General features: G+C 35.0%; 1 protein-coding gene across 1 annotated transcript in view; it reads left to right on the forward strand.

Moving 5' to 3' along the window:
• Positions 1-18,077, forward strand: part of LOC138314777 (A-kinase anchor protein 9-like) — a 118,351-nt gene that overhangs the window by 75,814 nt on the left and 24,460 nt on the right. Inside the window, 14 exon segments of the mRNA XM_069255309.1 lie at positions 2,434-2,475; positions 5,752-5,984; positions 6,238-6,357; positions 6,482-6,667; positions 6,977-7,165; positions 7,409-7,594; positions 7,819-7,992; positions 14,984-15,151; positions 15,462-15,605; positions 15,768-15,932; positions 16,167-16,265; positions 16,520-16,654; positions 16,900-17,016; positions 17,917-18,030. Of these exon segments, the coding sequence (XP_069111410.1) occupies positions 2,434-2,475; positions 5,752-5,984; positions 6,238-6,357; positions 6,482-6,667; positions 6,977-7,165; positions 7,409-7,594; positions 7,819-7,992; positions 14,984-15,151; positions 15,462-15,605; positions 15,768-15,932; positions 16,167-16,265; positions 16,520-16,654; positions 16,900-17,016; positions 17,917-18,030 (2,072 nt within the window).

Consider the following 18,077-nt stretch of genomic DNA (forward strand, 5'->3'; position numbering starts at 1 on the left):
CTTTTTTCCCTTTGAAAAAATAATTTTCCCTGGTTTTAACAAATATCAGGAAAGATTATTCATAAAATATAGGGAAGACAGGATCTGTTCAACTTAAGTAACTTTTGTAAATAATGTGAACTTTGAACCCTGTTTGATGAACAGAGGCAATTCATCAATCAAACATTGACCATTTATTTTCAGGATTTCTGAATCCATATCTACAATCTCCTCAAGTTTCAATGAATGGGTTTCATTGTTATTCTTTAATATGTTTTAATTGAATTGAAATGTCTTAACTTTCCCTTTTTCAATTGAAATATCACTTTGGATTTTTAAACATTTTCTTGCCTGTTTTTAAGGACTATGAGAAAATTAATCTCTCAAGAATAGTTTTTAAAATTCTGAACTGTTCAGAACAAATGTTTGGAAAAAAAGTTGGAAGGGAAATATTGACACTTTCAGAACTACATTGACTGTTATCATGTATTGACAAGTCTATCTAATATATATCCACTTTATGTTATCAAAATGAAATCCACCAGAATCACTGAAAGTGATCTTCCATTTTGAATTTAATGTAAAACATAAGAATTGTCCATGCTATTAGCAGTCATTGTAAACTTAACATATATATTTATTTCAGTTAGTCTTCCTAACTTTGATATTGCTTGAATGAATGATATTCTCCTAAATCAGTGTAAACCAAAATTTGACTTCAATTTTAAGTTCAAGGTCACAGAGATAAAATTGATTTTTAGGGAGAGATTTTATCACAGATGTTATGATGAATGAGTTTCAAGATTTCAGCTATAGACAACAATATGTATGATTTAGAGAAGCTGTCCAATACATGTCTAGTAGCATTTGAAAATGATTTATTCAATTTATGAAATATTAATCAAATAGTACTCAACCAAGCATGGTCCTAAAATAATACCCAATATTTTACACACTACTTGCATGTTGAGCATGCAGATACAATGTACTACAAATGTATGTTTACCAATGTCAAATGTTGCTAAGCTAGAAGTTACAAGACAAGTTCATGCATAATTTGCTTATTTGACAGAATCTTGAAGTTTTGCTAGGAATCATTATTTTCCTTTAGGATGTGTGTATTGTTTAACATCATATTTTCCTCCATAAACTGTACATACAATCATATGGGTATTTAGAGAGGACAGTACATGTGCCTCATTGTGATATCTTCATTCATAAATTTATAGCATCTTATTCTCTTTATTATATCATTTCTAGAATTTTATTTCCTAATTCATAATAATACATAGATTTTATCTAAACCTGGTTGAGGCATTTTGTACGTACATAAAATGTATGACAAAAAAATATATTATCTAACTTGGGAATATTAATAGATATTATCTCAATTTACATTTAACTCAAATAACACATGTATATCTACACATTTAACACATTAAACAAACAGAATTGTAGATATATATATAGGCAATTAAAACCTTTACTAAACAGTTTATAAAATCAAGGGGAAAATGATTTAAGACTTTAGAATAACATTTAAATGGTCTTTGATTTTCAAAAAACAAAAAATGTGTTATAACAAGGGAGATTCCATTTTCTCATCTGATAGGGATACATGGATGTTTATAACTAACATCAGTTTGTTAATCCTTCCCTCCCCAACCCCTGCATGTAATCATCCCCTTATGCCATGGTGATGGGTGTCAATTTTCTTGGAAATAGTTTCAATATTTAAATTATCAAAATAAATTAAAATAAGCTTCAAAATTGTAACAGAACAAAGTAAAGTAAAAAGTTTCCAGGAAAATTGATAATTGCTTTAGTGTGCATGCACTTTGTTATATTGCATGAAATGAAAGATTTATGGTGAAATTGTTCATCAAATGTGTTGTTTCTTCATGAAAATGATTTTGTTGAAAGAAATCATGTTTACAAAATTTTTTAAAAGTTCTTTAAATGGAAGGATTTTTCTGTTACTTTAATCCTGTAAAATTTCCACAGAGCATAAAAGACTAAATTATATAAAGTGTTAAAAATGTACTTATAACTATCTCACCATAAACCTGAAAGAGGATCAAGGCATCCTGGGATTTTTTTTCTGCTTGCTTTATTTTGAATGCATCCTTTTTTTACTACAATTGCCCCATTTGAGAATTTTGTGGCATTTTTCACTATGATATAAACAAAAACTTGGAATGGTTATTAAGAAATATCTGACAACTAATTAAGCTAAGTTTAATGCTTTTGGTTCGATTTCTACCCTGCTATTTTAATTTTAAAAATGTTTAACGTTGCTTGGCAGCCATACAAGTGATATTAATTGATAGCATGGGTAATGTTTGAGTTAGTGTAGGTTTATATCTAATGCATTTTGTTTTTTTCTTTCTTCCCTCTGATAAACCTACTTGGTCTGACTATTGCATGGCTATCTGCCATTTTGTCTACAAACAGTCTCCATGACGACAGGAGAAGGTGCGCCCCCTAGTGGACAAGGTTGGTCCCTACCAGTCAGACACTGTTTCATATTTCATCATATGATAATTTAAACCTCATGTCTTAAATTAATTCTATTCTTTCTCATAGTTATTATGCTTACGAATTTTTTTCATATTTTTTTTTAAAAATCCAATCTGAACTCTTGATAACAATGTTATGCATTACGAAGTGTATACATGTATTATTCATCATACATAAATCCTTTAATACATATTTATTTTCTATTGTATCATCTGCTTTCAATATTCTGTATCAAATTCCATCTGTTGTTTTAAGCCATATCGTGTTGCTTGTTGTTGCATGGAATACCAACAGCCTGCCGTTCCTTTGTATATTGTGAAACTGAAGTGTTGTTAGAGGATATTATAAGTTGTCTCCCCTTTCTTCATACAATACCAACATTTCTGTAAATTTGGTTACTATCCCTCGTTACTAAATAGGTTACATTTAAAATTCAAAGCTAGACCTTTAAGAAATTATAGAATTATTTATTATGGCCAACCATAACTGATATGAAAGCTCTACAGTAGTCACAATGTTTATCTATTGAACTGTCTCTCCTCCATTAGTTCCTGAAAATTTTCTCAAATGATTTCAAAAGTTCATATATATATCTTAAGAATTTTTGATACTTTAAGATGTGTGACAGAAGGCATAAAAGTTCTGACTGTTCCGTAAAGCAATTTAGAAAAAAACATTGAAGGGATTCATTTGCTAATGTTAAGACAAATTTTAGAAGAAAAAAACACACTTAATTGCCACTTAGAATCAAACTTAGTGGAACTTTTTGGTTAAATGTTAAGGTTCTAGTTATTTGTAGTTGACACACTTGTAATGGAATAGCTAACTTACTTGTCAATATTTCACATGTACATATTGTATCTATTTGTTTCTAAACAGAGGCCAGTGTATAGTGTGGGTAATTTTGTTAATCCTTGAGCTAGTTATCATTTTATTGTGGACAAAATATACTATATTAGGAGTTAAAATCATCATCACAACAAAATCATTGAACAATATGTTGTGTTACAACAAGGACTTAAATAGGACATTACATGAATCAAAATCATCCTTTCATAATGGGCATCATTTTCTACCAATCAACACACATCACTTCACATAAAAATTGTTCAAACACTTCTATGCAAATGAAAAGAAAAGAAAAAAAAAAAAAAAAAAAAAAAAACCAAATCATAACTGATGAAAATTTATTGATAATTGATCTTTTGATGATTATTTATCTTAAAATGCACAAAAGAAAAAAGATTAATCTTCAATGAAATTTGTTAAATACTTTAACCCTTATTTTCCTGTAAAGGGTATCTAATAGCAAAAGCCTGCAAATAGATAGTTTTCAATACAGCTTGGGAATAAGAAGATTATCGCAACATTAAGATGTGCTTTTGGAGCTGATAGAAATAATACTTTGACTTGTTAAAACTAATCTGAAAAATATTTTGAAATTCAAAATTGTGTGATATATTAAAAAAATACTTACATGATTTGGTGTGCTTTAAACTTGCATGAAAAACCTATTGATATTTCACTGACTTGTGTGAACTGCACCCTTTGTGTGTAAAAGTATATATTTGGTACCTCTGACCAGAGACTGACCATAGACTGACCACTCGTGCTGACCTGTGTGATAGAATGGACAGTTCTTTGTGTGTTTTAAACTTTGAGTTTCATAGATATAACTGGTAAGTGAAGGAGTAAAATCTATATAAGATACAAAAAGGTGTAACTTCTGAAATAAATGCTAAAAATGTCTGGAGATTAGTTAGAATGGTAAGAGTGTAATAGTTTAATGAACTAATGCTAGTTGACCTTTGCCCTCAAATTATTTACCAATGTAATGTGTGTTGTTGGTCAGTTGTAGTGGTCATTAGTTTGTCATTGTTACTAGTCATCAGTGTATCTCCCTACCTTTGTTGTTGTGTACATCTATTGGGATGGACTTCCTTTGTAAAATGTTTTGTGGACATTGACCAGCTATACCTAGGAACATTAGGGAAGGGCTGATGCTTTTGTGTCGATTATCTCCCCTTGTAATACTAAAAGGTGTCGGTTATTAAATGATAGAGAGAGACAGACTGGTTATTCCGTCTATATGCATATTACAGAGTTAGCTCCCTTGCGAGTAGGTATCGATTGTTACGTCATTATTTTGTGAGCGCAGTTCACATCATTTTCTCTGAAAAGTATGACGTCACGCTCGCAAAAACATGACGTCACAATCAATACCTACCCGCAAGTGCAGATAACTCTGTAATATGCAAATCCAGAATAGTGTTAGGTATGTCTTTCACACTGTCTCGTCCATCAAAGGACATGGAGCATTGATATTTTACAGATGTTTAAGTTATTGTGTAATAATTATAGATTATATATTCACTAATTGTAAAATTAATTTTTCACCCTCCAATTGATAATGAACTTTTCGAGCTGTGGAGTTAGAAGAGTTCCAATGCCTGTTTAGGGTTGTAGGAGATTTACCAGGTGTACAATATGTAGACTGCCTCATTCACACAGGTCAGACTATCCAAGTATCATCAGACACAGTCCACAAAAAACACCTTAGATTAGAAATCGCCAGATCACGACACGTCCCCGTCACAGCTGTACTCTCATCATCGCCAGAACCTGTCAAAACTTCTCTAGCTAACTACTGTTATATTAGAATTATATAGAAAATATTCAAACAAGTCTTTTGCACCAACTTTATTTCAAATAGAAGTTCTCCTAATATCGTTACCTTTCAAACAATTTACTCCATTTCTAAAACTCTTTATTTCAAACTTCTAATATATCACATGTTCATTTTTAAATTTTCCTTTTAGAGGTATCTTGATTTTTCTTTTTTCTATAATGCAAATCTTAAATACTATTAATAAACAAAAATGTTTTGTACTTTTTTAACTTAAAATAAATAAATAGTATAGAATCAACAAAACAATAAATATTTCTTGAATTTGTTGTAGAAATGGTATGGTTAAATAACAGATATTAAAAATTTTGTTAGAATTTTTTGGTTTGAGCTTATGGAGTTAAGTTTGTTATTTTTTAAAACAATTTTTAACAATTTAGAGGTTTTAAATTCACTGGTGTGAAACAACATTTTAACTGTAGTTCTTTTTTTCACATTACATTATATTTCATGTATTGTCATGATTAGCTTTCATATACTGCTGTAAAAATCATATTTTGATGAAAATTAATTCAAACCTAATTGATCAACAAAATAATGTTGTTTTATTTTGTGCTTACAAACAGCACTTATTCTGGAGGTACATAGAGTGAATGAAGAGAAACGAGATCTTGCTCAGAAGTTGCGAGAGTTACACGAGAAACACGACAGCCGTGTACGTGAACTGGAGAATGCTGGCGAGGAAACTGAACGCCATTATGTGGCTCTTCTGGAAGATAAAAAGGCGGAATTAAAAGACCTTCAGCTCCAACTTGACGCGGCGGAGAAACAAAACAAGGCTAACCGGCACTTTATGGACGTAAGTCTCATCAGCTCAAAAACTAACAGATTCAAGTAGTGTAACATTGTCTTATCCCATTGACATTTGGCAATTAGATTTTTTTAATTGGGGGGAAAAAAAGTGTACATTTTTTTTATTTGTCAGGAATGTCAGTTCTATTAATTGCAAATTTCTATATTAGTCGGTAACAAAGTTTAAGTGCATAGATTCTGATAGAGAAAAGCAACATTGGTTGGTGTGACAATTTTTCATTTGAATCATTGTTTTATAGGAAGAAGCCATAGAAAGGGAAAAGGAGCGAGATGAGTATCAGAGAGAAATAGCTCTTTGGGAACAGAAGCTTTTAGACAGCCAGAAGGAGAAAAAAGTGGACGCCAGACTTCAGCGACAGGTAAGGAGAATGGTTTAATAAGTGAAGAAATGAAGTCAATGAGTCACAACATTTTTTCTTTTTTATTTTCAAATTCTTTCTGTCTTTCTTTCTTGTCTGAGCATAGTTACAATATATTTTACAGGTGGATGAATTGACAGAACAGTTACAGAGTCGACTGGACCGTGACAGTGAATTTGTGGAGCAGAAAGCCCAGCTCCAGCGTGACTTACACGACAAACAGTTGAGTGCAGAGGATATGAGGGCTCTAGTTTTAGACCAAGAGAAGGAGTTAGAGGAACGAAGTATGATGGAGGACCTACTACGACAGGTAATTCAAGGGCAGATCACTGTTTATCATAATTTTTATGTCATATATCAAACCATTTATCAATTGTGCCTTTTAAGTTTTGTTTTGCTTTTCATCCATTTGCATAACTTATTATAAGTTAAGCAAATTGTAATAAGTTTTGACTAAATCTTTGCTAGTACCCCTGTTTTATACTTAAATTATTCGGTATATCTGAATAGTTTTCATAACCATTCTAACTTTCACAGGATAAGTATGTTTATAACCATACTTAGTATTTCTGTAGAAGGTTAACAGAATAAGTATACACTATACTTTTAATGATTTCAGAAACTAAGAGACATGGAAGAGGAATTGTCAAAACAGCGTCATGTCAACTCTGAGCTGTCAGAAATAATCAAACTTCCCCCTAATGTGGAGGCCGATGATGATGAGATGGTCATGACTGATCCAACCAGAGGACAGCAGACAGGACATCGTCGTCTGTTACCATCACAACTGTCTCTACAACAGGAGGAAGTAAGTACATAGCGCCCTCTACAGGCAAATTTATGGTCTCTACAACAAGGGGAGATAACTGAAACACTGGTGGCTATAAAATGTTTCATTCATTTTCCTCAAATTAAAGGAAACAATGGGTAACATTATGTTCACAGCTGCATATTTCTAACTTAAAACAAAATAATGAATATAAGATTTAATTTTCTCTTATTTCTTGAACAGTTAAAATAATATTAACATTGGTTTTGATATTTCTTACAGGAATTACTCCATGAGAAAGAAGCCTTACAACATCGAGTAGAACAGTTGCTCAAACAGATCTCTTCATTAGAGAATAAACTGGATGCGATGAGACATCGAGGGAGTCTGAACGAGGACAGTCAAACTGCTACGCTTCAGCGACAGCTGGAGAGACAGACAGAGCTGGTGGAGTCACGGGACAGACAGGTGGGTCATGGTGTTGTGATTATAAAAAGTATATTGGCAAGATACATTGATCTGCAAACTTGTGTAATAAGGTGATTATATTTGGTTTTCCTTCTATGGAAAGTAAGATAAATGAAAGAAAATTTGTAAGCTTGACAGAAATGTTAATTATTCATTTAATTTATTTATCAAGTTAAATAAAGTTTGTTTCCACTATTACATCTCATGTGGACTATTTAATCTAGCTTGAAGAACAGAAGGAACAGATTGAGGACTTAGCTGGTCAGCTTGTTAATAAGGATAGAGTTATTCAGCAACTCAGTGACCACATCGAGTCAACTGAGCAGCCAGAGGTCAAAAGTCAACCGGACCGCGACACTGTCATAGAGAAACTACAGGATGAGAACATGGAAATGACGGTAGGGTACTGATCTGTCTGTCAGATTATTGTAAACAATCTTCTGGTAACTACCAGAACATATGTTTCTTTCAAAGACATTTTGCTATCTTTTAGAGTTTGTACAATTGTTGTCTTGTTTCGCACTTAATTGTTTTTTATCTACAATTTTCATATCATTTCAGTTTCTTTTGTTGGATATTCAAAATACTGATTCCATGATATAAGCCACCGTAAAAAATATTGTCTCCAATTACAGTTGTGGTAAAGATCTGTTGTATTTTGATTTCATTTAATATTGGAATATTTTGTGAGTTTTAAATAATTCCCATACCTTGTCCTTTACAGCTAGTAGCTGTTGTACTATTCACAGCTAGTAGCTGTTGTCCTTTACACCTAGTAGCTGTAGTACTATTCCCATACCTTGTCCTTTACACCTAGTAGCTGTTGTACTATTCCCATACCTTGTCCTTTACACCTAGTAGCTGTAGTACTATTCCCATACCTTGTCCTTTACACCTAGTAGCTGTTGTACTATTCCCATACCTTGTCCTTTACACCTAGTAGCTGTTGTACTATTCCCATACCTTGTCCTTTACACCTAGTAGCTGTTGTACTATTCCCATACCTTGTCCTTTACACCTAGTAGCTGTAGTACTATTCCCATACCTTGTCCTTTACACCTAGTAGCTGGTGTACTATTCCCATACCTTGTCCTTTACACCTAGTAGCTGTAGTACTATTCTCATACCTTGTCCTTTACACCTAGTAGCTGTTGTACTATTCTCATACCTTGTCCTTTACACCTAGTAGCTGTAGTACTATTCTCATACCTTGTCCTTTACACCTAGTAGCTGTAGTACTATTCTCATACCTTGTCCTTTACACCTAGTAGCTGTTGTACTATTCTCATACCTTGTCCTGTACACCTAGTAGCTGTAGTACTATTCTCATACCTTGTCCTGTACACCTAGTAGCTGTAGTACTATTCCATACCTTGTCTTTACACTTGCTTGTACTTTCCATACCTTGCTTTACACCTAGTAGCTGTTGTACTATTCCCATACCTTGTCCTTTACACCTAGTAGCTGTTGTACTATTCTCATACCTTGTCCTTTACACCTAGTAGCTGTTGTACTATTCTCATACCTTGTCCTTTACACCTAGTAGCTGTTGTACTATTCTCATACCTTGTCCTTTACACCTAGTAGCTGTTGTACTATTCTCATACCTTGTCCTTTACACCTAGTAGCTGTTGTACTATTCTCATACCTTGTCCTTTACACCTAGTAGCTGTTGTACTATTCTCATACCTTGTCCTTTACACCTAGTAGCTGTTGTACTATTCTCATACCTTGTCCTTTACACCTAGTAGCTGTAGTACTATTCTCATACCTTGTCCTTTACACCTAGTAGCTGTAGTACTATTCTCATACCTTGTCCTTTACACCTAGTAGCTGTAGTACTATTCTCATACCTTGTCCTTTACACCTAGTAGCTGTAGTACTATTCCCATACCTTGTCCTTTACACCTAGTAGCTGTAGTACTATTCTCATACCTTGTCCTTTACACCTAGTAGCTGTAGTACTATTCTCATACCTTGTCCTTTACACCTAGTAGCTGTAGTACTATTCTCATACCTTGTCCTTTACACCTAGTAGCTGTAGTACTATTCTCATACCTTGTCCTTTACACCTAGTAGCTGTTGTACTATTCCCATACCTTGTCCTTTACACCTAGTAGCTGTAGTACTATTCTCATACCTTGTCCTTTACACCTAGTAGCTGTTGTACTATTCTCATACCTTGTCCTTTACACCTAGTAGCTGTACTATTCCCATCCATACCTTGTCCTTTACACCTAGTAGCTGTTGTACTTTTCTCATACCTTGTCCTTTACACCTAGTAGCTGTTTTACTATTCTCATACCTTGTCCTTTACACCTAGTAGCTGTTGTACTATTCCCATACCTTGTCCTTTACACCTAGTAGCTGTTGTACTATTCTCATACCTTGTCCTTTACACCTAGTAGCTGTTTACTATTCTCATACCTTGTCCTTTACACCTAGTAGCTGTTGTACTATTCTCATACCTTGTCCTTTACACCTAGTAGCTGTTGTACTATTCTCATACCTTGTCCTTTACACCTAGTAGCTGTTGTACTATTCCCATACCTTGTCCTTTACACCTAGTAGCTGTAGTACTATTCTCATACCTTGTCCTTTACACCTAGTAGCTGTTGTACTATTCTCATACCTTGTCCTTTACACCTAGTAGCTGTTGTACTATTCTCATACCTTGTCCTTTACACCTAGTAGCTGTGTACTATTCTCATACCTTGTCCTTTACACCTAGTAGCTGTTGTACTATTCTCATACCTTGTCCTTTACACCTAGTAGCTGTTGTACTATTCTCATACCTTGTCCTTTACACCTAGTAGCTGTAGTACTATTCCATACCTTGTTGTCCTTTACATACCTTGTCCTTTACTAGAGCTGTTGTACTATTCTCATACCTTGTCCTTTACACCTAGTAGCTGTTGTACTATTCTCATACCTTGTCCTTTCACCTAGTAGCTGTAGTACTATTCTCATACCTTGTCCTTTACACCTAGTAGCTGTTGTACTATTCTCATACCTTGTCCTTTACACCTAGTAGCTGTTGTACTATTCTCATACCTTGTCCTTTACACCTAGTAGCTGTTGTACTATTCTCATACCTTGTCCTTTACACCTAGTAGCTGTAGTACTATTCTCATACCTTGTCCTTTACACCTAGTAGCTGTAGTACTATTCTCATACCTTGTCCTTTACACCTAGTAGCTGTTGTACTATTCTCATACCTTGTCCTTTACACCTAGTAGCTGTAGTACTATTCTCATACCTTGTCCTTTACACCTAGTAGCTGTTGTACTATTCTCATACCTTGTCCTTTACACCTAGTAGCTGTTTTACTATTCCCATACCTTGTCCTTTACCACCTAGTAGCTGTTGTACTATTCTCATACCTTGTCCTTTACACCTAGTAGCTGTTGTACTATTCTCATACCTTGTCCTTTACACCTAGTAGCTGTTGTACTATTCCATACCTTGTCCTTTACACCTAGTAGCTGTAGTACTATTCTCATACCTTGTCCTTTACACCTAGTAGCTGTACTATTACTACTTGTCCTTACACCTAGTAGCTGTTGTACTATTCCCATACTTGTCCTTTACACCTAGTAGCTGTTGTACTATTCTCATACCTTGTCCTTTACACCTAGTAGCTGTGTACTATTCTCATACCTTGTCCTTTACACCTAGTAGCTGTAGTACTATTCTCATACCTTGTCCTTTACACCTAGTAGCTGTAGTACTATTCTCATACCTTGTCCTTTACACCTAGTAGCTGTAGTACTATTCTCATACCTTGTCCTTTACACCTAGTAGCTGTTGTACTTTCATACCTTGTCCTTTACACCTAGTAGCTGTTGTACTATTCTCATACCTTGTCCTTTACACCTAGTAGCTGTTGTACTATTCTCATACCTTGTCCTTTACACCTAGTAGCTGTAGTACTATTCTCATACCTTGTCCTTTACACCTAGTAGCTGTTGTACTATTCTCATACCTTGTCCTTTACACCTAGTAGCTGTTGTACTATTCTCATACCTTGTCCTTTACACCTAGTAGCTGTAGTACTATTCCCATACCTTGTCCTTTACACCTAGTAGCTGTAGTACTATTCTCATACCTTGTACTTTACACCTAGTAGCTGTTGTACTATTCCATACCTTGTCCTTTACACCTAGTAGCTGTTGTACTATTCTCATACCTTGTCCTTTACACCTAGTAGCTGTTGTACTATTCCATACCTTGTCCTTTACACCTAGTAGCTGTTGTACTATTCTCATACCTTGTCCTTTACACCTAGTAGCTGTTGTACTATTCTCATACCTTGTCCTTTACACCTAGTAGCTGTAGTACTATTCTCATACCTTGTCCTTTACACCTAGTAGCTGTAGTACTATTCTCATACCTTGTCCTTTACACCTAGTAGCTGTTGTACTATTCTCATACCTTGTCCTTTACACCTAGTAGCTGTTTTACTATTCTCATACCTTGACTTTACACCTAGTAGCTGTAGTACTATTCCCATACCTTGTCCTTTACACCTAGTAGCTGTTGTACTATTCTCATACCTTGTCCTTTACACCTAGTAGCTGTTTTACTATTCCCATACCTTGTCCTTTACACCTAGTAGCTGTTGTACTTTTCTCATACCTTGTCCTTTACACCTAGTAGCTGTTGTACTTTTCTCATACCTTGTCCTTTACACCTAATAGCTGTTTTACTATTCCCATACCTTGTCCTTTACACCTAGTAGCTGTTGTACTTTTCTCATACCTTGTACTTTACACCTAGTAGCTGTTTTACTATTCTCATACCTTGTCCTTTACACCTAGTAGCTGTTGTACTATTCTCATACCTTGTCCTTTACACCTAGTAGCTGTTGTACTATTCTCATACCTTGTCCTTTACACCTAGTAGCTGTTGTACTATTCCCATACCTTGTCCTTTACACCTAGTAGCTGTTGTACTTTCTCATACCTTGTCCTTTACACCTAGTAGCTGTTGTACTATTCTCATACCTTGTCCTTTACACCTAGTAGCTGTTGTACTATTCTCATACCTTGTCCTTTACACCTAGTAGCTGTTGTACTATTCTCATACCTTGTCCTTTACACCTAGTAGCTGTTGTACTATTCTCATACCTTGTCCTTTACACCTAGTAGCTGTTGTACTATTCTCATACCTTGTCCTTTACACCTAGTAGCTGTAGTACTATTCTCATACCTTGTCCTTTACACCTAGTAGCTGTTGTACTATTCTCATACCTTGTCCTTTACACCTAGTAGCTGTTGTACTATTCTCATACCTTGTCCTTTACACCTAGTAGCTGTTGTACTATTCTCATACCTTGTCCTTTACACCTAGTAGCTGTTGTACTATTCTCATACCTTGTCCTTTACACCTAGTAGCTGTGTACTATTCTCATACCTTGTCCTTTACACCTAGTAGCTGTAGTACTATTCTCATACCTTGTCCTTTACACCTAGTAGCTGTTGTACTATTCTCATACCTTGTCCTTTACACCTAGTAGCTGTAGTACTATTCTCATACCTTGTCCTTTACACCTAGTAGCTGTAGTACTATTCTCATACCTTGTCCTTTACACCTAGTAGCTGTAGTACTATTCTCATACCTTGTCCTTTACACCTAGTAGCTGTAGTACTATTCTCATACCTTGTCCTTTACACCTAGTAGCTGTTTACTATTCTCATACCTTGTCCTTTACACCTAGTAGCTGTTGTACTATTCTCATACCTTGTCCTTTACACCAAGTAGCTGTTGTACTATTCCCATACCTTGTCCTTTACACCTAGTAGCTGTTGTACTATTCCCATACCTTGTCCTTTACACCTAGTAGCTGTGTACTATTCTCATACCTTGTCCTTTACACCTAGTAGCTGTTGTACTATTCTCATACCTTGTCCTTTACACCTAGTAGCTGTTGTACTATTCTCATACCTTGTCCTTTACACCTAGTAGCTGTTGTACTATTCTCATACCTTGTCCTTTACACCTAGTAGCTGTTGTACTATTCCCATACCTTGTCCTTTACACCTAGTAGCTGTAGTACTATTCCCATACCTTGTCCTTTACACCTAGTAGCTGTAGTACTATTCTCATACCTTGTCCTTTACACCTAGTAGCTGTAGTACTATTCTCATACCTTGTCCTTTACACCTAGTAGCTGTAGTACTATTCTCATACCTTGTCCTTTACACCTAGTAGCTGTTGTACTATTCTCATACCTTGTCCTTTACACCTAGTAGCTGTTGTACTATTCTCATACCTTGTCCTTTACACCTAGTAGCTGTAGTACTATTCCCATACCTTGTCCTTTACACCTAGTAGCTGTTGTACTATTCTCATACCTTGTCCTTTACACCTAGTAGCTGTTGTACTATTCTCATACCTTGTCCTTTACACCTAGTAGCTGTAGTACTATTCTCATACCTTGTCCTTTACACCTAGTAGCTGTTGTACTATTCTCATACCTTGTCCTTTACACCTAGTAGCTGTAGTACTATTCCCATACCTTGTCCTTTACACCTAGTAGCTGTTGTACTATTCTCATACCTTGTCCTTTACACCTAGTAGCTGTTGTACTATTCTCATACCTTGTCCTTTACACCTAGTAGCTGTAGTACTATTCTCATACCTTGTCCTTTACACACCTAGTAGCTGTAGTACTATTCTCATACCTTGTCCTTTACACCTAGTAGCTTGACTATTCTCATACCTTGTCCTTTACACCTAGTAGCTGTTGTACTATTCTCATACCTTGTCCTTTACACCTAGTAGCTGTTGTACTATTCTCATACCTTGTCCTTTACACCTAGTAGCTGTTGTACTATTCTCATACCTTGTCCTTTACACCTAGTAGCTGTTGTACTATTCTCATACCTTGTCCTTTACACCTAGTAGCTGTAGTACTATTCTCATACCTTGTCCTTTACACCTAGTAGCTGTTGTACTATTCTCATACCTTGTCCTTTACACCCTAGTAGCTATTTCATACCTTGTCCTTTACACCTAGTAGCTGTGACTATTCTCATACCTTGTCCTTTACACCTAGTAGCTGTTTGTACTATTCTCATACCTTGTCCTTTACACCTAGTAGCTGTAGTACTATTCTCATACCTTGTCCTTTACACCTAGTAGCTGTAGTACTATTCTCATACCTTGTCCTTTACACCTAGTAGCTGTTGTACTATTCTCATACCTTGTCCTTTACACCTAGTAGCTGTAGTACTATTCTCATACCTTGTCCTTTACACCTAGTAGCTGTAGTACTATTCCCATACCTTGTCCTTTACACCTAGTAGCTGTTTTACTATTCTCATACCTTGTCCTTTACACCTAGTAGCTGTTGTACTATTCTCATAAACCACTTCCTGTTTACAGACGAAGATCAAGTCTCTCCAGAATACCATTGCCTCCACGCCAATGCCCCTCCTGAATCAGAGTCTGATTTCAGAGAAGAACCATGAAATAGATCATTTAAATAATCAGATTGAACAACTCAACTATGAGATTGAGCGTCTTCGGTCTGGACAAGAAATAGCCAGATTGGTAGGTTCAGTTTTCCTATTGGTAATAATATCTAGATTCCTTATCATTATTTTGTTTCATCTGCCTAGTATTTCTGTGAAAAGTTTGGGCTTTTGATACTGCTGTTGATGTAACCTAATATCATATCTCTGATTGCAAAATACTCACAGTCAATGATATTGGTGAGTATGTATCAGGAGAGTACAATATCACTAATTGTTATAAAAGTTACTCTTATATTATAGGGTTTTTCTGATTGTTTAATCATTTGTGTTAAATAAAATAGACCAGCTGTGGTTAGATTCTGACTCTACCCTATTGATGTTTGCAGCAAGCTGAAGTTGATCGTCAACAAGCTGAGTTGGAGCAGTCGAGGTCAGATATACAATTCCTGAGGGCTTCTCATGCCTCTACATTCTCAGGTGACGGGTCGGATATTGAGGCTCCGGGAGTTGGCGATTCGTTCAGTGAAAAGGTACGAAAAATCTGCAGGAAATCTTCCTCCTTGATGTGTACTTTCCTTATATAAATTTTACCAGAAATCCTTTATAGTTTAAAATTTATATATTTTATTATCTAAAATATCTGATATTATCTACCTATTTATGAAATTATCTCCCTCTATGACTTTCTACAGACTAATCTCCAACAAGAGATACAGGACTCGTTTGCCCTGAGGCATCAGGAGGAGACTGAGGAGATTCGAGGGGAGCTACAGAAGTCCAAATCTGAATTAGAGGAACGGCAGGAGGAGGTGGCAAGTCTGAGACGAGATTTAGAAACACAACACAACACTGATCAGGTACAGTCTGGTTTTGTATTGTAAAGGCTGTGTGTTTAGATGCTTTACACATATTAGTGGTAGGGAACATCTATATGACTGAGGTAGTCATCAATATTTAAAGGAAGATCTTATTTCTTTAGGACCCTGACATGATAATGCAATCTTTTATCTATATCCATTTGTTTGAAGTAGTTTTAAGAAATTTCGGTTCTAATTTGTTTATGTAAAACATAATTTTTTTTATAATTCCAGAATAAAATCCATGAGCTGACAGAAATAATTCACCAGAAACAAGCTGAGATTTCAAACCTTAAAGAAAGCCTGAGGATGACACAGACAACTGGAGCTAAGGTAGTGTTACAGAATTAATGTTTAATTAAGTTTTACATATCAGATATCACATGGAGTCTGTGGTGAAGGTTATACATATACATATATTGGATATCAGTTAAAAAAAAAAGTCTCTGGTAGTTCAAAGACACAATTTCTGGTGATATGGCAATGTGAATGAGGCATGCTTTGTATATACCATTCTGTCAGTAGTTTATCAGTTTGATTTTGTAAACATCTTGTGACCCGGTTTATGACCTGTTCTGTTCCACCAGGCTGAACCCAGTAGTCCTTCCCTAGACCACGCCCAGCTTAAGGACCTCGTCCATGAGAAGGAAAGTCAGATTGAGCAGATGACTGTTCAGATAGAGTCACTCCAGACAGAGGTGGAAAGTCTCAATGATTTCCAGGTAAGGGGAGATAACTCATGTGATTATTTGATTATGATTAAATTAGTCTCTATAATGGCCACAGTGACTATACTCAGGTTTGTCTGCATGTTAACAACCAATGAATTATTCTTAACCACAATAATCCATGTGTAAAGGATTTGTTTTATCAGATAGATTATTTGATATATTATCATATGAAAAAGTTATTATTCTTATTGTAAGAATTGTTATATAAAAAAGTTTTATTTTGATATATCTTACAGACCAAATTATCTGAGGACTTCGACCTGGTCCAGTCCATGTTAGAGGAGAAAGAAAGAGACATTGATCTTCTTAACAAAGAACTAATTGAAAAATCTGCAGAAAGTCCTAGTACATTAGTAAGTGTTGAATTGTAAAATCTGCAGAAAGTCCTAATACATCAGTAAGTGTTGAATTGTAAAATCTGCAGAAAGTCCTATTACATTAGTAAGTGTTGAATTGTAAAATCTGCAGAAAGTCCTAGTACATTAGTAAGTGTTGAATTGTGAAATCTGCAGAAAGTCCTAGTACATTAGTAAGTGTTGCATTGTAAAATCTGAAGAAAGTTCTAGCACATCAGTAAGTGTTGAATTGTAAAATCTGCAGAAAGTCCTAGTACATCAGTAAGTGTTGAATTGTAAAATCTGCAGAAAGTCCTAGTACATCAGTAAGTGTTGAATTGTAAAATCTGAAGAAAGTTCTAGCACATCAGTAAGTGTTGAATTGTAAAATCTGCAGAAAGTCCTAGTACATTAGTAAGTGTTGCATTGTAAAATCTGAAGAAAGTTCTAGCACATCAGTAAGTGTTGAATTGTAAAATCTGCAGAAAGTCCTAGTACATCAGTAAGTGTTGAATTGTAAAATCTGAAGAAAGTTCTAGCACATCAGTAAGTGTTGACTTATACAGCAAAACTTAATTATGTTTTGTATAGAAAAATTCAATTGACCAAAGGAAACAACATACTTCTTAAGTTTGATACATCTGTATCAAAATAATTAGGTGTGACTAAAATTTAAAATATATTCTCAATAGTTAAAACTGAATTAAATTAAAAGCTCTGCATTGTTAATAACTATAAAAAGGTCAGAATTAAGTTTCTATGTCAGTGATAGAAGGGCTCAATGAGTTGTAAAGTAGGAGGTCAATTCTTATTCTTGGTAAAAACAAATTGAGAGAATTTTATACCTGCTTTATAAAATGACGCCCTTATTTATACCAATGTTTCCGTCATGCTGTTATTCAATGTAATTTTCCACAGACGGCTCTTGAACTAGAGATTGCAAGGCTACAAAGAGAGGTGAAGGAGAAAGAAAATGTTATCGAGGAGAAAGCAGAAGAGATGTACCTTCTTAACGAGAAAGTAGAACAACAGGTAAGAGATGTACCTTTTTAATGAGAAAGTAAAATAACAGGTAAGAG

This window comes from Argopecten irradians, chromosome 2 (assembly GCF_041381155.1).
Source record: "Argopecten irradians isolate NY chromosome 2, Ai_NY, whole genome shotgun sequence".
NCBI classification, from domain to species: Eukaryota; Metazoa; Mollusca; class Bivalvia; order Pectinida; family Pectinidae; genus Argopecten; species Argopecten irradians.